Source organism: Candoia aspera, chromosome 4 (assembly GCF_035149785.1).
Source record: "Candoia aspera isolate rCanAsp1 chromosome 4, rCanAsp1.hap2, whole genome shotgun sequence".
Lineage (NCBI taxonomy): Eukaryota > Metazoa > Chordata > Lepidosauria > Squamata > Boidae > Candoia > Candoia aspera.
The window spans coordinates 19,817,505-19,839,974 of record NC_086156.1 but is presented as its reverse complement, the minus strand read 5'-3'; the positions used below and the strand labels follow the sequence as shown (position 1 = coordinate 19,839,974).

Genomic DNA, 22,470 nt, shown 5'->3' with positions numbered 1-22,470 from the left:
GCTGCAAAAAATTCTCAAGAGGAGAGAATCACAATTAGCAACAATTCATAAATACTCAAATCCTTTTTACAGAAAAAAAGGAATTAAAATGCAGATTTTAATTGAAAGACCAATGCAAGTGGTACCACTTAGCAGAAAACTTTCACTTATTTATTAAGACAATTGCATAGAAACTAATTCAGAAAAGATGAGAAGCTCTCTATATTAAATAGTCAATCATGGGGGTGGTTGGCGCCATGCTGTGGCCCCGAGGAATTTATATTTTATACAAATTTAAAATATTTTTATATTTTATATTTATATTTTTATGATGTACTTGTTTTTATGATTTTAATCTCTTGTTATTTTAATTGAATTGTAAACCACCCAGAGTCGCTTGCGAGATGGGCAGTGCAGAGACGTGAGAAAGAAAGAAAGACATTTCTTTATGAGGCACTGAGGCATATAGGATTTCATTCACAAAATCATTCATTGTGGGGAGACCAAGCCAAGTGATATGTTTTCAAAATACAAACATTTTGGTTAATAAAACCAATTTATTTGTTTATCTGTAATGTTAATTTCTATCTTTTGATTAATCATCATTTTAATCTGGTAGGACCGAGTAGTTAAAACATAGAATGAACAATTCAATATGATGCACGCTATGCTGGATTATTTATTTCATACTGTTTATGTACCACAAATTACAAACACTCTATGTTCTTCACAAAACACATTAAAAACATACTAAAACAACATAACAGCAATAACTGCATTCCCACCAAAAACCAAGCAAACCAAGAAGAAAGCTGGTTGGCTCTTCCTCCCCTTAAAATGGTGAGTAGCACCATGCTGAAGAACCCATCCATAATTTGGAATTGTATAGTACAGTAAAAGCAAAAAGGCTGTTGATTTCTCTTACAATATTGCTAACACTCTTTCCTGTTGCATCATTCCATTCTTTATTTTACATGCTGATTTGCCCTGGAGATGGCTAGTAAGTCTACAACAAACTGTCTTTAAATGTTCCTTAAAAGATACGCATGAACAACTTTTATCCATCTTGTACAATGCAAACTCCATCAATTCTGTTAAGACTTATTATGACCATCCTGATATCTTACAAATGTTGTCTTCCTTCCTTCCTTCCATCTCTTTCTATGATGCATTTAATCAATACATAAAAATTCAAGAAACTTGTTTACTTTCCCCTTCAGAAATACTGTTTGTCCTGCTTATTCGTATGCAGATGTATAATTCAAGATTAATCAACTGAAACTCATACTATTAATCAACTATGAGCTCGTCAACCATTAACTAAACAGACGCAACAATGCTTTTTAAAAAGTATTGTTATTATTTCTTTCATATTTATAAAGCATTTCCAGTCTTAATAATAATTATAGCACAATTGCAAGCACAGCTTCCAAGACTAAGTCCTCTTTCTCATTTCAGTTTGATCAGCTTTATCTAGATTAGCTGTAACAGAGTCTACACCAAACTGGTGCCCTCCAGATGTGTTACATCCAGCTATTACATTTTTACACAATCATCCACAGCAAAATAAAACAAAATGGAGAAACTCAAGAGAACCTTGATTTTCTAAGAAATTAGTGTATTTGGCCAAGGAAAAAAAATCAAATATACCATGGTAATGTAATTGCTAGAACACTAGGAATGTCCACACTGTCACAAAGCAATCTCTAGGCAAAATCTTTCTTGATGACTAAACCGCCCTGCAGGGTTGGTGGAGATTTTTTTTTAAAAAAAGGGGGGGGGGAGTGGGGAAAAACCTGAACTGCTTCTAGTTAAGGAAGAAAAAAAATGATAAAGTAGTATTTAAAGAACCGTAGATTTCATTAATTAGAATTAGTTCTGTAATTTTAGCCATTACATTTCCTGCATCTTTTGTTAGATTTTGAGCAATTATCTAACTGAGCAATTACATCCAGGCCATTATTGAAATCCAGAAATCTGCATATAAATACTAAGTGCAATAAAGTATGCATTTATTATATGCAAAAAGGTACAAATATATAACTTGATGGATTTTTTTCTTAGTTTTCTAGTATATTCAATTGCTAACTTATTGGCTGAAACTAAATTTCTTACAGCTTATTTATTTTTTAAGTTGGGTCAGGCTACTTTTAAGTATAAAAAACTTCCGTCAAAATAAGAAGCTGGTAAACTGATCATCAAGAGAAGTCATTGTTTCTCTCTATTCTGCACTGATCAGACCACACTTAGAATATTGTATTCAGTTCTGGGCACCACATTTTAGGAAAGAAATTGATGAACTGGAGTGTGTTCAGAGGGGCCTGGAAAAAAAAGATTAAGGATATAGGCATCGGATATGCTTAGCCTGGAGAAGAATACCATGGGGAGACATGAGAACTGTCTTTAAGTAACTGAAAGGATGTCATGTAGAAGTCAGAGCAAAATTCTTCAGAATCATTCAGAAGACAGGACAAGACACAGTAGGTTCAAATTCAAATCTTCAGGGCCAGATTATATCCTAGGGTACTGAAAGAGGGAATCCTGAATCCACTCTAAGTAATCTTTGAAAATGACTTGGATTGGGGAGTTGAAGGGGCACTTGTCAGATTTGCAGATGATATAAAACTGAGAGGCATGGCTAATACTTTAAATCAATGTTTCTCAACCTTTGCAACTTTAAGATATGTGGACTTCACCTCCCAGAATTCCCCAGCTAGCCAACTTCCAGTGGGAGTTGAAGTCCACACATCTTAAAGTTCCCAAGTTTGAGGAACACTGCTTTAAATGAAAGACAGAAGTTTCAAAAAGATCTAGGCAGGCATGGACAGTGGGCTGAAATAAATAAAATAGCATTTAACAGGGAGAAGTGTAGTTCTGTATTTAGGTAGGAAAAATGAAAGGAACAAGCGTAGCATGGGGTAACCTGGCTTGGCAGTAGTACAGTACATGTGAAAAATTAAACGTGAGCCAGCTGTGTGATGCAGTTGCTAAAAAGGCAGTGTTACTTCAGGTGCATTAACAGGAGTACAGAGTCTGGTTTACAGATGTAATTAATGTATTTTACTCTGCCCTGTGACAAACTGGAGTGAGTTCAGAGAAGGAGCACCAAGATGGTAAATGGTCTAGAAACCAAGCCCTATAAGGACCAGTTCAAGGATCTGAGTATGTTTAGCCTCAAGAAAAAATGACTAAGGGGAGATAAGATAGCAATTTTCAAATATATGAAGAGCTGTGACATAGAAGAAGAAGTGGGCTCATGTCTATTTCCCCACTACAGAGGAGGAGGTTCAAGCTAGATCCCAGGGGTACTTTCTGACTGCAGAGGCTGATCAGCCAGTGGAACAGGTTGCCATATGATGTGGCTGGATGGCCATCTGTCACAGATACTCTAGAATTCTGGGAGTTCAAGTCCACACTTCTTAAAGTTGCCGAGGTTGAGAAGCACTGCTCTAGAGGATCCTGCACTGGGGCGGGGGGTTGAATTAGATGACCTCTATGGTACATTTCATCTCTATGATTCTATGAAATTACAAGGATGTAGATTTTAGTTGCATATCAGGAAAAAAAATCTTAATTGTCAAGAGCTGTTCAACAATGAAACAGACTGCCCCAGGAGGTAGTGGACTCTCTCCTGCTGGAGATTAGGCTGGATGGATTCAGTAGACTCCTGCACTGGGCAGGGAGGTGAATCAGATGACCTCTGTGTCTTCCAACCCTTCCATTCTGTAATTCTAAGGCTGTATTTGCCTCAGCAGTTCCAATACTATCAAAACATTAAGTAGTGCAACAAAATCTAAAGCTGATCTTTACTTACCAGCTGTCGTTGTTAAATGAATCCTGTGGGATTAAACGCGACATCACATGACTGCAAATTGCGACTTCCTGCCAGCTTCCCCATTGACTTTGCTTGTCAAAAGCTGGCTATGAAGGTCACAAGTGGTGATCACATGACTGCGGGATGCTGCAACCATTGTTAAATGTGCACTGGTTGCCAAGCACCCAAATTGTGATCATGTGACCATGGGGACGCTGTGACGGCTGCAACTCCGAGGACCCATTGTAAGTCTCCTTTTCCAGCACTGTTGTAACTTTGAACGGTCACTGAACAAATCTCAGTAACCAAGGACTACCTGTACAATGGCCTTTTAGATGGGTGATAGACATGCAATTAAATGGCAACAAGAATAGTCTGATAGGCATATTAATAGGATATACAAAGACACCAGCCTTTCTATGGAAGCCAAGGACCACACACAGACCGCTGGGGAAAGTGTGAACACTGCCCCCCCGCCAATTTTCTTGCTAAGCAGCAACCCCCCCCACAACACTGCTACATCTCTTTGCATGCTCTGTACGAGAGAAGATTTACCAGAGAGTGAGCATTTTGCTTGCAACCTTCTTAATTTATTTTTAAACCTGGAAATCAATTGAGATATGAAGGGATAAGGCTTACTATAACACTGATTATTATTAATTTGTTTTAAAACAGCTTTAAGTATTTAATTTGGTATCTTAGACCAGTCCTCCCAAATATGGGCTGTATCAGATTCTTCTGCTACTTGGCCTTTTTACTTTTTTACCCTTATTTTTATATTTATTTATTAAGAGTAATTTTATATTTACATATTGTATTTATATTGTATGTCTGTTGTTTCAATTGATTATTTTGTTGTAAACTGCCCAGAGTCCCCCAATGGGAGGAGATGGGCGGGGACTAAATTAATTAATTAATTAATTAATTTTCATTCGCCATCCACCTTTAAAATCATTTCATGGGAGCCCCCACCCTTTTGTTCAAAGGCAGTCCAAGCTCTCAGCCCAATGAAGTTGCACTTCTTGCATTAAAACCAAGAAATAGCTACATGTGAGGGTTTATGAGACAGAAGAAGGGCAGCTGCCAACAGCAAAACCAATGATGGGTGAGGACAGGATTAGCCATAGGCAAAAAAAAATTAAGAGGCAGATAAGTTCATGATCATAAGGGTGAAGAAAGAGCTGAGGATGGAAACCTGAACCAAACCATATACAGTAATATTCCTTAGTATCCACCTTCTTCTTGTTTAGTAGAAATAACATGCACAGAGGAGACAAACTTAGGAAGTAAATGTGAATTATGAATTCAAAACAAGGAGAGCTATACAATATGATAGCTCTTTAAACCAATATTATTCTTTAAAAAGGAAAACAAGGAGACGTTGGGCACTCTTTAGACCCTAGGCAATTGCTCCCATGTCCTTTGGGCACAACTTAAAAAAAATCCCTTCAAAAATATCAATTAGCCTAGATATACTACTGCAAAAAACCGGAACACAACTTCTTCCCCATCATAACATCCAAATATATTATAGTTCTGGCTTCCTTTACCCTACTGAACTGTAGCTAATAAAAAGGTTGTACAGTTTATTCATTAAAAACACTACCACTTCATTGCACCAGCTTGATTCCTCCTCCTAATAGAGCTTCTAAACAAACCATGGTTTGTTTAGTATACTATGCAAAGAAGTTCTGGATTGTTTCCTTCTTAACCATGATTTGCATTTGGCTTCTAGGTCTTGGCTTCTGAGAAATGGATCATGGTTGGAATGCCATACTAAATAAATCATGGAAGGCATGAGATTTCGTGCAAACCACAAGGAGCTAAGTGATCATTTCATTAAAGCCAGAATTCTGGATTAGCATGGCATATGAATATACTGTCAGATACTCAGTTACAAACTTTAAATATAAATAGTTTCAAGCGTCCAAATAAGAGTCCGTCTCTTCACTGGGCTAGGCTCACTACTTGAAGGCTGCTGCCAAAATTGCCTACAGCAACACATTTAGTTGCTTTTCTGACATTTTCTCAGCTCACATTGAATTATTAGATTCAAAACTGCTCTTATTTCTGAAAATATATATGCATTACAGCTATATGTGGGTTCATTTTACCCCAACATAAAACAATGTTTGTTCATAAATGTATCAATTCTGGTTGAGATGGAAAAGTATACACAGATACCAAGTTGTCTGAAATGGCTGACAGATCAGAGAACTTTAAAAGTAGCCTCTGAAACCACATATGGAGATAGCTTTAAAAGAACAGAAGCCTATGTACATATGCCAAGAATCTGAAACCTAGCTTCCAAGTTTAAATATCTTAATGCTTCTTTAAACATGACACTTTATTTTAATAACCATTTTTTAAAAAAAATCTAGAATTAGTATATCATTTTAACAGCATAGGATACAAGCCAGTTAGATTTCCTGTTGCCCGTGTGTTGCTCACTACAGTACTTCATTCAGTCTTGAGCTAGTTATTGAGGTTGTATTGACATACTGAGAAATACTAACGGTGGATAAATTATCACTGCATCCACTTGTGGTTGCTTGGCTACTTCCACAAAGGAACAACTACTTGTGGTCCTATGACATTATTCTATGGTCATCATTTTGCAGTATTCTGAAACAAATGTGTTGGGCAGATTGTTGCACTGCATTAGTTCAGCCAAGAAATTGAAAACAAACATGGAAATGTCTTTGAATTGGCTAAAATAATTCAAAAAGCTTCCATAAACTTACAATGCAAATATTTTGTCCATTCAGATGTCTCCTTACCAATTGTTCATTTAAAGTAAATTTATTCTATTAAAAACATAGGACAAAAGATTTTTTTTTCTATATATTTTGACTATGAATTATACTTGTGAAGTTTTGCCATGTGAGAAAAAAAGTTACATGATTTTTAAAAGGTTCAGTGTGTTTGGAAATATCTTAATTAAGCTCTCCAAACCTACTGCATTACTGGTCACCAGGAAATACCAGATGACCTAACCTTATAAAGCCCTCAGCAAAAGGCACATGGCTCATTAATAGTTTTTAAATTTTGAAAAGTGTGGAGTTTTCTTCATGCATTGGTAACTGGTAATACGCTCTGGAAATCCAAGATAATGGTCATTTTGGCTTCCCTGCAGAGTCCAAGATTCACTTCCTTAGTGTGTGGTAAATGAATTGCTGCCAATCATGGTTGTCTTATTGTGCTCATACAGAGAGACACCTAGAATTCATCTGCCTTTCATCTTTTAGGAATGTCCACCTCTTTAGTGCCAAACAAACCATTCACCCCTACACATTTCCACTTCTCAGCACTTCAACTTGGGCCCACACATTGTTACAGGAGCAGGTCTAACATCTGCAATGCCGGATATAACACAGTTTGCATATGGTAGCAAACTACAATACAAACAGCATTAACTTTTGAACTAATAAGGTATACCTTTATTCAGTCTGTTTCCTGATATATCATGATAATTTAAAAAATTACAAGGGAATGAGAATCTTGCAACATCTCATCATACAACAGGGAGAATGTGCAAATACGAAACCACAGCACAAGATACCCTTCATCTTCAAGATGAAGAATGAAGGCTCTCCAGACACACTCCCTTAGTTTTCAGCCAGTGGTCTGCTGAATTGGCTGAATATTATGTGGGGTGTTATCTTGCAAATCTGTGAAGTACCACAGTGGAGAAGGTTGTTGTGTACGAAGTCCTGGGAGATGACAAGTAAATGCAACCACAAGCCTGTCTACAAGTGTATTAAATGGTATAGATACCTACAACTAACAAACATGGCTGAAATCTCACAAGATTTCTAGAATGTGCACTGAAATCTCAACACATTTTAGCCATTTTAATAAGTACAATTCATTTTAATTTAATATTAAGTTTCCACAGACATCGTCTAGAGGTGGGTGTTTGTGTCCTATAAATCCATGGTTTAAAAGATTGAACCCTAACTCTTTCCAGATAATTCAAACAACTTGGCTTCACAGAGCTCAATAAAACTCTACCAACTTCTCTTTTATGCCCGGAAGAAAGGAGCGTTCACTCAATGTTACTTCTCATCCTGATAAGAATATTTCAAAGAATAAAGATGACTAAAGAAACCCCTACAGAACTATCACAATTGTTCTAGTAATACTCATTCTACAAAAAAATAGTTGGTTCAGACATATCCTTACACTCAAATATTAGACAGAAATACATATTAAGTATTCAGCCCTGACCTGCTATACCAGAGAGAATTTGCCTTTATCACATTTGGTAGCCATTATTTTGACTGTCTGTTCAAATGCAACCTACAAATATTAGAATATAAATATGTCAATGTATAATTCCCTGCCCGGTGTTCACTCTTCTCTTTCCTTTTAGAACGAATGTATACTTGCCTTCTTTTTGAGTGATTTATTCCTATCTTCCAACCAATCATCCATCTGTTCCTCAATTTCTTCAATAGAAGTTCCATGATCATATGATGGTATATATGCATTTGTTTCTGCCATGGTATATACAGGAAATTCAGATTTTTGTTTCTTGATTTTAGGTTTCTTTTCCTCTGTAAAAAATATTTAAAAATATTTCAATGACAAATTCTGGCCAAAAGCATGATTAGATACCTACTGCACTCAAATATTTCCAAGATGCTATTTTCATACATATAGAAAACAGCTGGAGAAAAAAGGGCTATTTGAGACAGCAACACTTTGAATTTTAGACAGTAAATAAGCAGAGAATTTTTATTTCACTAATCAAGTATTGTGTTTCTTCAGAAGTGAACTTTTCACAAATTCAGTGTCACTGGAATCATGGCAGCATACTTCTAAACAATTGGAGACGCAGTGTGGCTGTCACAGAAGGAATGACAAGTAGGAGGAGTTACAACTTAGAAACTAGCACACTAATAAAAGGGGGCACAGCCCCCATATGCTCCATGAGTTTTGTAATTACAGAGGCTATAATGAAAATAGAAATTACTCTGGATGGCCACATATTACAAACACAATCTCATATTACATCTAATTGTTCAAATATAAGTTGTCTATATGGTGAAGATAAGAAAAAAATCAGAAGCCAGCTTTTTCAGCATCTGAGACTCCAACCCTGCACAATCTGAAATATGGAATATGGGGCTAAGACTAAAATACTTTTTAGATTATACAGATTACAAAAATACAACACAAGAAAAGTACTAAAAATGGCAAGTGTTCTTTTTCATGTTATGTATTTCAAATATTTCTTCTATAGTATTGTTCCTTACAACCCTAGTTCTTAATGTGTATTGGAACAGGAACAGTATAGTACAAAATAATTAAAACAAATTTTAAAAAATCAAAGTGGTAAGCTCAGTCAAGTCTCTAGAAAGATGTATACTTAGATTTCTAACTGAAATATATTTCTGTTCACGTAATAAATAAGGCATATCACGAAAACAAATAAAAGAAGCTAGATTTTTGTTGGTAAAGATAACTTCTATATGACAAGAAACTTCTCAACATGTTGAGAATGTTCAACTATGATTTCATATTACATGCTCAAATCTCAGTTGTGATCTCTCCTCTTTCTTTACTCCTCTTCAGACAGAGCTGTGAGAGGAACACAGTGGGTCACTAGGATTCACACTGTAAGCTCATCAAACAAATCACATCCACACCAGATCTCCATCAATATCCTGGTCCCAGTGCCTGGGGGAAGAGCCAGGGCTTCACAGTCTTCTGAAAGGCCAAGATGGTTGGGACTATTCATAACTTGGGGGGAGGCTGTTCCACAAGATAGGCACCATGGCAGAGAAGGCACACTTCCTGGGGCCCACCAGGTGACACTGCTTCACAGATGGGATCCAGAGCATGCCCACTCTGCTAGAATTAGAGGGGTGGGCAGAAACCATCAAACCATACATAGTCCTACAAGTAACCTACCCACATCCTATGTGGGGCTTTAAAGATGACAACCTCTACCTTAATTTGTACCTGGAAGCCCACTAGCAGCCAGTACAACTCATGTAACAGCAGTGTTATGTTAGTGTATCATGGTGCACCCCAAACAGCATGTGCCATTGCATCTTAGACCAGCTGAAGCTTCTGAATGCCCTTCAAGGACAGTGCCATGTAGAGCATGTTGCAATAGCCCAATCGGGAGATAACAAAGGCCTAACTGGCCATCATCAGTGCCTCCCGATCTAGGAATTCAATTCAAAGAGAAAAAAGCAATAATCAATTTTCACAATTCAGAAATCATGGCTTAAAGTTGTCTAGTTTTCTGAATTATACTGAAGACTAAATATCGTTTATCTAGTTCAAAATTTATGTATTCATTCATGCATACATGCATGCATTAAATTTATGTCCCACCTTTCCTACATGGTACATACACAGCATTCCTTCCTCCAATTTTCCCCACACCAACAGTTCTGTCAAGTGACTGTGCTGAGAGCTAGTGACTGGCTCAAAGTCAGCCATTACACCTCACAGGTTCCACAACACTACACAAGACATAAATATTTTAGATCTCTTCATGACTCAGGAAACAGAGAGGAGCATATAGTTCATTTTCTGTCTATTAAACGATATTTTGTTTTTGAGGCCAAACAGACTTTCTGTCATGTTCCCATTCCAATGTCTGGTTAACATTGTAACGTTTCACATGTCTTCTTCTGTTCCGTGTTCCTTCGCCCGGGGTTTTTCCATTCCTTCGCCCTCCGTTGTTTGGAGGGCTTGGAATGCATGTTTGGGTTTGCGCTCCTGTTCAAGGTTACTTTCCCAGGCGCGTCTAACAGCTTCTAGCACCTGGGAGGGGGAGCGTCCTGACGGGCGATGGGGCGGGATCTGCTTACAAGCAAAGCTTTTAAGTTTGTATTTGGCGCGCTTTTGCTCATTCTCAGCTTTCTCTGTATTTGCATACTATTCCTTTAATAAATCAGTTATCTTTAAGCCCGAGCTTGTGAGACTGAGTATTTGGGTTTAGGCAATCGTTACATAAAGCTGAGAATCATTTTATCCATTTACCGCTAGCCCCATCCAATCATTGGATAAGAGGGAACGCTAGCGATGACAGAACCTCAACTTCGCGCAAGTGAGGGAAGCGAAGAAGAGCGGGAGGCGGCCAAAAGTCGGCCAGTGCTAACTTCGAGAGTGCAAAGAGCAGCACGTCGGGAGTTGCGAGATATCCAATTGGACGAGCTGCTGATATCCATGCAGGAGAGTCTCAGGAGTGAACATAGAACTGTCATGGAAAGAGTACAGGGGAGGGGGTCTCCACAGTTGACCTGGGAGCATGAAGTCCCCTTGTCACCGCGAGTGGTGGTAACCAACCAACCCTCGGAGGAGCCGGTCACTCCGGCCCGCATGAGGGCATTAGAAGATAAAATGGATTTAATAGTGACGATCCTCAAGGATCTACCCAAAGAGGATCTACCCAGAGAGGTAGAGCCCACCCCGGAGGATTGGGAAGAAGAGCCGTCACAGTACCCCAGGCATAGTACCATGTCGACCCGGGGGAGAAGCAAGATTCGATCAGACCGTCAAGGGGGGGAGCGAGAGGCAAGACCTCCTAGGGATCGACCACCCATGGGGGCTCGGCGCACGCTGACATTCGCGGCACCGCCACAGCCAGCTGAGCCGGCAAGAACCTTCCCACCATTTGGAGTGAAGTTCGATGGGGATCCCACAACGCTCTCCTTCTTTATTACCAATGCCAAGCACTACATTGAAGATTGGGGTCGAAACTTTCGGTCTGAACATGGCAAGGTCAATTTCATTGCCAACAAGCTGAGAGGAAAGGCAGCGGATTGGTATGTGCAACTATGCCAAGCTGAGGCAACTGAGTTAGAGGACTTCGATGACTTTTTGTGGGCACTTAAGGAGCATTTCGAAGACCCCCTAGCTCAAGAAACGGCCAAAAATGACCTGCGGAAAATCTACCAAGGGTCCCTCTCAGTTGCCAAATATGCGTTGGAGTTTAAAGCTTTGGCAGGAAAAGTGGAAGACTGGTCCGAGCCAACAATCATCGAATTGTTCAAGCAGGGGCTTGAACCCGAAATCCTTCGATGGGCTCTGGGCAGAGATGACCCTAAAACGCTATATGGGTGGATTCAGTTGGCAGGAAGCGCAGAAAATGCCCTACGAACCTATGCCCATACCAAAGAGCTTAGACAAACACGTCTCGCTAGAGGGGCGCGCACATCTGGACTTGCCAGCCGCCCCAAACCGAAAACCTGGGAAGAAGAGAGGGAACAACGGTTCTCCAAGGGTCAGTGCCTCCGATGTGGGAAAGAAGGGCATCGAGCCACGTCGTGCCCGAGACGCCGTCCAGAGGAACGACAGACGAAACCCACGGTAAAGACGTCTGCTCCTGTGCCACCGCGGAAACTGAAGGCAGCCCTCGCAGAACTGGACCCCTCCGACCTACCCTTCGGGGAAGAGGAGGAAGAGTTGCAGTTCGAGCAGCCGGCGGGAAAAGCCTACCACCTGCCCTGAAGGGCGCCCTAGGGCAGGTGGAAGAAACCGGGCGTAACCATGATTCGGTGAGTGGAAACTTCCCCACACTGACTGTTAAAGTTAAACTGAGCTCAAAAACCAAAACAGTGGAAGTGTGGGCCATGCTAGACTCGGGTTGCTCCCGTTCCCTAATGCACCCTGATGTAGTAGCGGCTCTGGAACTGCCCACGTTCCCTTTGCCAAGACCCATGATTTTCACCCAATTGGATGGAACTATGGCGGGAGGGAAAGCAGTCAATCTTTCTACGGGACTGGTCGCCTTGCAGATGGGCTCCCATCAGGAAAAGCTGCCATTTGTGGTAGCTCCAGTGGGGGGTCCTCTGGTAATCTTGGGGATGCCTTGGTTTGTGCAACAAAACCCTTTCATCAACTGGCTACATAGAACTGTGACGTTTGCAGATGGATTTTATAAAGTACCCGAAAAGGACCTACTGGAGGACATGGAGGGTGGAGGGGTAGCGTATACCACTGTACAAACGCTTCAACCTCTTGAGGGACTACCCAATCAGTATCAGGAGTTTGCTGAAGTATTTGGGGAAAAGGAAGCGGATCGCTTACCACCCCACCGGAAAACGGACTGTGCCATTGAATTTTTACCAAATGTAAAATTGCCTCACCCAAAAATATACCCCATGTCTCCCAAAGAGCTTACCACGCTAAGGGAGTTCATCGACAAAAACCTGGCTAGAGGTTTCATTGAGCCGGCAAATTCCCCGGTAGGAGCTCCTGTCCTATTTCGGCCAAAAAAGGATGGGTCTTTAAGGCTTTGTACCGATTTCCGCGGGCTCAATGCGGTCTCAATATTAAATAAATATCCTTTGCCCCTGATCAAAGATATGTTATCACATCTGGCCAGGGGCAAAATTTTCTCAAAACTGGATTTGAGAGAAGCGTATTTTCGCATTCGCATAAGGAAAGGGGATGAGTGGAAAACAGCGTTTAACTGTCCTCTTGGGGCTTTCCAATATAAGGTCTTACCATTCGGTTTGTCTGGGGCACCTGGGGTTTTTATGCAACTAATCAATGAGGTCTTGCATGACCACCTATTTAAGGGGGTACTGGTATATTTGGATGATGTATTGATTTATACTGAAACCATGTCAGAACATATCCACTTGGTGAGTCAGGTACTGGCTAAGTTGAAAAAGGCAGAGTTGTACGCAAAATTGTCAAAATGTGCATTTCATCAGTCGCAAATTGATTACCTAGGGTACCGAATTTCAGCTCAGGGCATTGAAATGGACCCTGCAAAAGTAGAAGCTATTGTAGCATGGGAGCCTCCCCGTACCAGGAGACAATTACAAAGTTTCCTTGGATTCTCTAATTTCTATCGGGCATTCGCTCAAAATTTTGCAGAAATCGCCCTCCCCCTTACTGAACTGTTAAAAACTAAAGGACAGGGGGATACGCGACGTTCAAAGAACCCAGGCGCACTCCTTAAATGGACTCCTGCCTGTCAGCAAGCGTTCGAAGCGCTCAAACAAATCTTTACCACAGAACCAATTTTACAGCATCCAAACCCCTTTAAACCTTTCGTTCTACAAGTGGACGCTTCGGATTTTTCCATAGGAGCAATTCTGCTACAAGCTGACCAATCTGGCGCTTTAAAACCCTGTGCCTACCTCTCTCGCAAATTCACTGAAACGGAGAGAAGATGGCACGTTTGGGAAAAAGAGGCTTTTGCTGTAAAAACGGCTTTAGAAACATGGCGACACCTATTGGAAGGCACTTCAATCCCTTTTGAAGTCTGGACTGACCATAAAAACCTGGAAGCTCTAAGCACCAGTCGAAAACTCAGTCCCAAACAGCTCCGCTGGGCTGAGTTTTTCAGCCGCTTCGACTTCACCCTTAAATTTATCCCTGGCAAGAAAAACTTTTTAGCTGATGCACTCTCACGCAGACCCCAAGATGCTGGCCCAGGGCCAACGGTCCAAGGTACCGTCTGGACCGACAAACAATTAAGTTTGGCGGCAGTAACTCGCAGCCAAACCCGAGCGCAAGCAAATCAGCCTCCAGCCACTTTGCCTTCCAGCCGCTCGCCACACTTGTCAATTCCTTCCGATTTGCAACAACAGTTGCTTTCCCACCTAAAAACAGATACTTGGTTGCAAACCAATAGACACATTTTAACTTTCACCGATGGTTTTGCCTGGCGCAACGATCGTCTCTATATCCCCGAGGCAATGCGAAAACCCATCCTCCAGCGCTGCCACGATGACAAGCTAGCTGGACACTTTGGCTACGTAAAAACTTTACACCTTGTTCGCCGGCAATTCTGGTGGCCAACTTTACTCAAGGATTTAAAGGAGTATGTCACTGCCTGCCCTGTATGTGCGGCGATAAAGCGCAAACCAGGGAAACCCCAAGGTCTCCTTCAACCTGTTGCCACTCCATCTGTCCCTTGGCAGGACATTTCCATGGACTTTATTGTTGATCTACCCCCTAGTCAACGCAAAACTGTCATTTGGGTCGTCAAAGACTTTTTCTCCAAACAAGCCCACTTTATCCCCTGCGCTTCTATCCCCACCGCCCAACAGCTGGCACGCCTCTTCCTCATCCACGTCTACCGCCTCCACGGTATCCCCGCCCGTTTGGTGACTGACAGAGGTACACAATTTACGTCACAATTTTGGCGGGCATTTTTAAAACTTTTAGGTACAAAACAGTCGCTTTCCACCGCCTGGCATCCGGAGACGGACGGATCTACAGAGGCGGTTAATTCTACATTAGAACAATATCTCAGGGCTTTTGTTAACTACCAACAAGACAACTGGGTCGATTTACTCCCATTTGCTGAAGTCGCTTACAACAATTCCGTTCATCAAACCACTGGCCAAGTTCCCTTTAAAACAGTTTTTGGACGTGACTTTGTTCCTATTCCTGAACTTCCTCATCCTCAACCGCTACCTGCCACCCTTGCTGAATGGGCAGACTCTCTTAAAGACTCATGGTCTAATATTTTACTGGCTCTTCACCATGCCCAGGCTGCCTATAAACGCCATGCCGATGCAAAGCGTTCCCCGGAACCATCCTTTGTGGTCGGGGATAAAGTCTACTTATCAACTAAATTTATTAAGTCTCTCCAACCGTCTAAGAAACTTGGCCCTAAATTTGTCGGCCCTTTTCCAATTGTTGCTCAGCTCAACCCTGTTACATTTAAACTTGATCTGCCCCACAACCTTAAACGTTTACACCCTGTTTTCCATTGTAGTTTACTCAAACACTGCCTGTCGTCGGACCGTTGGCATCCACAACCCATTCCTCCACCTCCCCTCATGATTGACAACCAGCAACACTTCGAAGTGGCATCCATCCTCGACTCCCGCCGCCTACGCTCCCGCTTGCAGTACCTCGTCCGCTGGAAACATTTCCCTCATCCTGAATGGGTTGCTGCTCCAGACGTCCATTCCCCTCATCTCGTCACCCAATTCCACTCTGCCTATCCTGACAAGCCGGCTCCTTAGTTTCTTTTGGGGGGGCAATATGTCATGTTCCCATTCCAATGTCTGGTTAACATTGTAACGTTTCACATGTCTTCTTCTGTTCCGTGTTCCTTCGCCCGGGGTTTTTCCATTCCTTCGCCCTCCGTTGTTTGGAGGGCTTGGAATGCATGTTTGGGTTTGCGCTCCTGTTCAAGGTTACTTTCCCAGGCGCGTCTAACAGCTTCTAGCACCTGGGAGGGGGAGCGTCCTGACGGGCGATGGGGCGGGATCTGCTTACAAGCAAAGCTTTTAAGTTTGTATTTGGCGCGCTTTTGCTCATTCTCAGCTTTCTCTGTATTTGCATACTATTCCTTTAATAAATCAGTTATCTTTAAGCCCGAGCTTGTGAGACTGAGTATTTGGGTTTAGGCAATCGTTACACTTTCTATAATACTCTACTAAAGGGATATCCTATTTGATATCCTCCAAATCCTTTGACTACAACTCCCACAATCCCTTGGCATTATCAATGCCAACTAAGGTCAAAGAAAGTTGAAGTTCAAAACAACGGAAGGGCAGCAGGTTGCTTACCACTACCCTTCCATACATCAAAACACTGAACACTGGAAGGTTTTATGGATGACAGAAAGCTTGATTCTCAATGAATGGGTTTCACCTCTTACACACTGGTGTTCTCTTAGCAGCCCTTAGCTTTCTCCCACAGAAGAAAGGCTGTAATTTATTTCCAAGAAGAAAAGTATTGCGTTACGTGCAGTTGTTCATATAGTGAAATCAAAATCCATCAACCATCTTGCTGATGGGTAGTCCTGTCCTAACAGTCAGAAATCACGCTGAGACGAGGAGTAGGTCTCTAGTGTTTATTACTGCTACGTTAAACAGAATCCTAACAAAATGAAGAAGCGTGGGAAAAACCCAGACAGATAAACCCCGAAAGTTAAGGCGGGTCTGATCTGTGTCTCTTTGAATGGCTGCTTAATTCCTCAGTACTACACATGTGTCTCCCCCCCTGGATAGAGGCCCCTTGCAGCTCGCCATCAGTACTCATGACAAGTCCTAATTCAGCAAGAACTACCCCTGAAGCAGTATGCATTATAGAAAGATATACCTTGGGATGGTCAATTGTCTCATGCTACTCGACCTTGCAAAATAAATGTTGGGATAAAGTAAGAAAGTCGAGATAACCACTGCTAGTCATTGCGAGCTGCTTGCAGAAAGGTAATAAAATAAAAACCAATGGGCAGCAGCTTTAGTAGTAATTTATATATTTTACTTTCTGTTATATCAGTATATCAATTACTAGTAAAGGTATTATTTACCCAATTAAGACTCCCTAAGATTTCACTGCAAGTCCTTATAACCTTGTTTCATTGTATTTCTCTACTGCTGCCCTGACTCTCTGGAATATGCTTCCATACCAAGATCCTTCTAGCACCCAGTTTAGCCAGCTTCCAGAAAGCAATGGAAATGGGTTTTTTTCTGACAAGCTTTTGGAGATGAACATTATGCTATGTTTCCTATCTGACTGGTAGTCAGCTATTTTAAATTTTACTGATTTTTGATAGTTATCATGATGTTTATGGTTTTCATTGTTTTGGTGTTTTGCTTGTAAACCTCCTAGAAATGTAGCAATATAAAACTACTTGAAATTGATTAATAGCCTGATGCCTTACTTTCCATTCTATAGAACAAAATAAACAAATAAAAACCGAGTTGGGGGTAGAGCGAAGCCATACGGAGATAAAAGGTAGCCATAAATGAAATAAATTCATACTGGGGTTTGTTATCATAGCATGTGATATACGTGGCTGGAAATAGATAAATTCATGGGAGGAGTAGGCAACTTTTTTGGACTATGAACACATTTGGAATTTTCAGAACATCTGGCAGAAATACTTACAAAATTTATTTATTTACCAAATTTTATCACCGCCCATCTCCCTCCAAAGGAGGGACTCTGGGCAGTTTACAATAATAGCAAAGTTTAAAATTCAATGCAATTATAAATACAATAAATATGAATATAAACAAACAATAAAATATAAAATATGATAAAATCCAGATGGCTAAAAGTCCTCTATCAGACTGTGAGTAAAGGGCCATTATAGGGCCATTATAGGGCATTCTAGGGCCCCAGGAATGACTGTGACCCTTCCAGCACCAGGCATGCTGACAAAACCAGGTTTTTAATTTTTTATGGAAGTCAGGAATGGGGTGGGCTTTTCTCACCTCCAGGGGAAGAATGTTGCAGAGGGCAGGAGCTACTGCAGAGAAGGCCTGTTTCCTGGACCCTGCCAGATGGAATTCTTTTACAGACGGGGTCCGCAACATGCCCCCTCTGCACAACAAAATAGCTGCTATGGGAAACTGCCTGTTCAGTAAACCGCAGCTATGATTGGCATGGCTGATCAGAAAAAGATCCATTCACCAGAGGATGAACTACCTCACAGGATGCTCTCTACTATCCTAAAGAACCTTTCTGGTGCCCAAAGGCATGGCTGAAAAAACTACAATGCTATAGCCTAGTGTTTTGCTTTGCAAATTTCCAGCTTTCTATTCTTTAAAAAATTAAACTAACCTTTTAAAAAAGTCAGTTGGGCATGGAGTCTGGTGGGTACTATGGGAGATTGTCCAGGGGGATACTGGTACCTGAAGTCATCATGTTGCCTACTCCCTCTTAATATGACAGAAATGGGCAAACTGGAAAATCTACAGTACCATCAAGAGGCAATAATACCTGCAGAATAATATTGCCAAGCATTTTTATGATGCAAAACAATTATACAATAAATAGGAGGAGGAAGAGGAGAAAAAATATTCACAGCTTTTCTACACAGCAAGCAGCTTACATATTGCAATTAAATCAAGGCAAATCAGATGAGAGAAGTCTCACAAGTTCTACTTCAAAACATCAAAGGGATCACATATTTTCTTTGAAAGTTATGCCCGGCAACATTTTCTATAGGTGCACATCATTTTGAGCACATTTTATAGTGCTTAGTAGTCAAACCAATTTGGAACTGCTATAAACTTTACTAGCAATTACTTTATTTTTTTCCAGGAAGGCACAAAATCAAGAGAAGCTTGCAGTGATTGCTGTTTCTTCAGGACATTATCTAAAGTGATATATTTTGGAATTATTAATACTTCTCTGGTGTTTTACCCAACTTTGTTTCTTACCTGACTAATTGATTTGAATGCAATAAGACAACAGGAATTCAGAAGTAACTTTGGGAATTTCATACTGCAGTTAATCTGATCCCTAGTAAACCCATTTTCTGCACAGATGGAATCTGACTGCATCTATAGAATTAGATTTCAGTTAGACTCCATCTGTGTAGAAAATGGGACATGCTGAGATAGGTGGAAAACCCACCCACCCCCCGCCTCCCACACATACCATTTTAGAAAGGATAAATGCAATAAAAACTGCACTAAAAAAAAACTCACTCTGAAGTGTTTCCAGTTCAGCTCTTGCCAAAGCCTCTTCTTTCTCTTTTATTTTTGTTTCTTTATATTCTACGTAGAGTTGCCTGGCCTCCTTTAAGAAAATGCAATGATATTAGCATTTCAGAGAGACCAACTCTGAAAAGCATAAGTTTAAAGTTTTACACAATTCATTTCAAGCCTAGCAATCATTTTCTTTAGAAAAAAATTAGAATATTAAAGAGTGAAATTTGTTAATAGCAATGCAGCATAATCAAAACAAATTCTAAAGATATATTTTAGGAATAAGCTACTGCAGCCCTAATTATTGAAAAGGTAATGAAGAGAATGAAATATTTAATTGCAGATTTGCAACGCAACATTGCCCACTAGTTTCCTATAGTATGTAATGTGTCCTGTCAATTATCACTGCAGCAAATCACCCCAGCAAAGTTCCTTGGTTTGCTGGAAACTAAAAGCACAGATCAGTCAAGGCACTCACAATTGTAAGTAAATTCAGCAAAAACTATATATCAAACTGATATACTGTATCTGCTGCATTTAGGACCAATATGTGACCAGAACAAATCTAGGAAAAACCTTTTTTGTTTAGAATGATGAAGGTTTTCATAGTGCCAGTTTTACTGCTAATATATCACAACAGCCCAAATGCCTCAGCCGCTTAGCACCCTAAGAGCCAGTCTTAGATTCCTCTGCTGCCAGTAGAAGATTATACTAAGGCTTCTTTAAGTGACAAAGGCTAGGAAAAAATCTCTTTTGCCAATCACTAGACAAACCATGCAGCTTAATCTCATTTTATCTCATTGAAAGTTGGGAGAAGAGATCCTAATTGTTCTACAGGGAGGCTTAGCTAGAGAGAAACACTGAGCTAACTAGTTGGTGGTGGTCATTTGAGGAACTTGCAGATTCTTCATTTCCCCACCTACCCTCCCAACCGCATGAACCCCAGCTTTTAAGTTTCAGCTGCAGAGGGGAAGGCTGGCCTAGGGCATTTGGGAGGCTAAATCCAATGGCAAACACAAGCTTATACACAAATTACAAAGGACAGGCTAACATGTCCATTTTAACGTCAATAAGTAGAAAGAAAGGGGAGTAATTCTACCCTTGCAAATTGAGGCTTTCCTGCAATAGGTTATAAAATGGGATTTCCTATCATGGGTACAACAGAATCTTGAACCATATGGAGACACATGATATAGTATCTCTCTTCATAAAGTGTGTGCTCCAAGCTGCAGAGAAACAGATCTACAGTATGTATATTCAGCACAATTCAAGAATGATAGAGACTGTATATTAAACACTTGAGATAACAAACTTAAGGTCTGCTGTTTACACTTCCCAAATAGAGAGAAAATAAAGCTATGCAGTTGTATTAGCATTGTTTGTTATACAGTACTACTTTTCCAACCTAAAACTGCACCATTTCAAACAAGAATATTTGGATGCGATCTGGGGTCTTAGATCACATTAGCAAATCACCAAAACATGATCAGTAATGACTTTCCACAGTGAGGTTTGGAGATGATATCAAAAGGACAGAACTAATAAACCATGGATGCTTTTCCTGTGAGTTCAGGTTAGAAAGAGTTAATTGGCATTTAACTCTAACTGTTCTGACACTGAAATTATTTGATGCTAAATTCTGGAACAGACTCTATTACTGCTTATGTGACCTCCAAACATCAGACTCCAAGGGGTATCTGTCAATCTCTGTAGTGTGTCAGTTGGAAGTGAGGCTCAGATGAAAATGATATAATAGAGGAGAAAAACAAATAAAGTTTTCAATAGCCAAAACTGGTAAAGGCTATGAATTGATTGGAATTAATTGGAATTTAAAGAAGCAGGATGGAAAGAAAATTGACACTTTTGAACTTTAGTGTTGGAGAAGACATCTGACAATACCATGGAAAGCCAAGATAACAAACAAATGAATCGTCAAACAAATCATCCCAGAGGAACAAATGACCAGACTGTCATGAGTGCCGTTGAGCTAAAGTCATCAGCGCAATGGCACACATGACAATGACAAGGAAATAAGTGAAGGGGCACAAGTTAAGTAGCCATCAACCCACAACGACTAACGGCTAACAAACAATAGCTAAACGAATCACGGAGCCACCCAAGCCATCAGCGGCAATACAACGGGGATCGCCCAGCTGAAAGCAATCAGCAGAAGAATGGAAACCTGAGGATGGGCGATCCTGGAAACCCTCAACCAACGGCAGGGCAACGCATGGGACAAAGGGGGGTGACGTGACCGTGAGCGAGGGGGCGCTGACCGGCGCGGGGTATTTAAACCCCGCACCGGCGCGCTCTTGTCACTCTCAGCTTTTTTCTACCAACGTTGTACCTGCCCTGAAATAAACCAGAACCTGATTTGCAAACCAGCGTCTGAACGTTATTCAGAGGTAGGCAGCGCATGACATAAAGCTGAGAGTCATAAACTCAGCCTCGCCGAGCCCCACCCGACGACAACGAGCCGCGGGAGGAGTAGACGGCGAGAAGACCAGCAAGATGAGGCCGGAACGGCGCGGGCAAGGAGGGCGAGCCGCGCGGCAAGAGACAGAGGAGGACCGACCGAGGCCAGAGGCACCGCGGACTCCCGGAGCCATGGACGCCCACCCCACCCGACCCGAGCCTCAGCTCCAACCCCAAGGGGAGATGGCGACGGAGGCAACCCGACCGCGGGAGGGAGCGGCACGACTTCCGAAACCAGCGGAGGACCCCGCGCCCCACATCGCACCCCAGCAACGGGCGTGGAGCGACAGCCCCACGGTGCTCAACACGGAGGAGGACGACGGAGACACCCATCAGACGGAGGAGGAAGCGGACCCGCGGCGGAGGGACGATGAACCCCACCGGCAACCCACCCCCGAGGACGCGCCAACGGAACCGGCCCCAGCGGCGGCGCGGGCTGTGGACGAGGAGGCACGAGCTGAACTCGCGGCCATGCGGGCTCAGCTGACGGAACTCCGGACCATGCTCCAGGCGCTTATGCCCCCCGCGCCACCCAACGACGTCCCCGCACAAGCCCACACCCCGAGCGAAGCACCGAACCCACACGGGCCAGCGGAGAGCCAGCAGACGGCACAGGCGGCCGACACCACACCCCGGGAAGCGAGAGGCGGGGCCGCACAAAACGCCCGGGCCCCAAAGGACTTCCCCATCTTCTTCGATGGGACCCCCTCAAAACTCTCGTTTTTCGTTACCAACGCTAGGGAGTTCATGGGGAGGCACGGACACTCCTATGACTCCGAGGCCGACAAGATCGCCGCCGTGGCGATCAAACTCCAA

At 41.8% G+C, this 22,470-nt stretch overlaps 1 protein-coding gene across 1 annotated transcript in view; it reads right to left on the bottom strand.

The window, feature by feature from the left end:
- Positions 1–22,470, bottom strand: part of DNAJC1 (DnaJ heat shock protein family (Hsp40) member C1) — a 103,015-nt gene that overhangs the window by 37,334 nt on the left and 43,211 nt on the right. Inside the window, exons 7-8 of the mRNA XM_063303537.1 lie at positions 19,180–19,270; positions 8,186–8,352 (exon numbers count right to left, since the gene is read on the bottom strand). Of these exons, the coding sequence (XP_063159607.1) occupies positions 8,186–8,352; positions 19,180–19,270 (258 nt within the window). The remainder of the gene's footprint in view (positions 1–8,185; positions 8,353–19,179; positions 19,271–22,470) is intronic.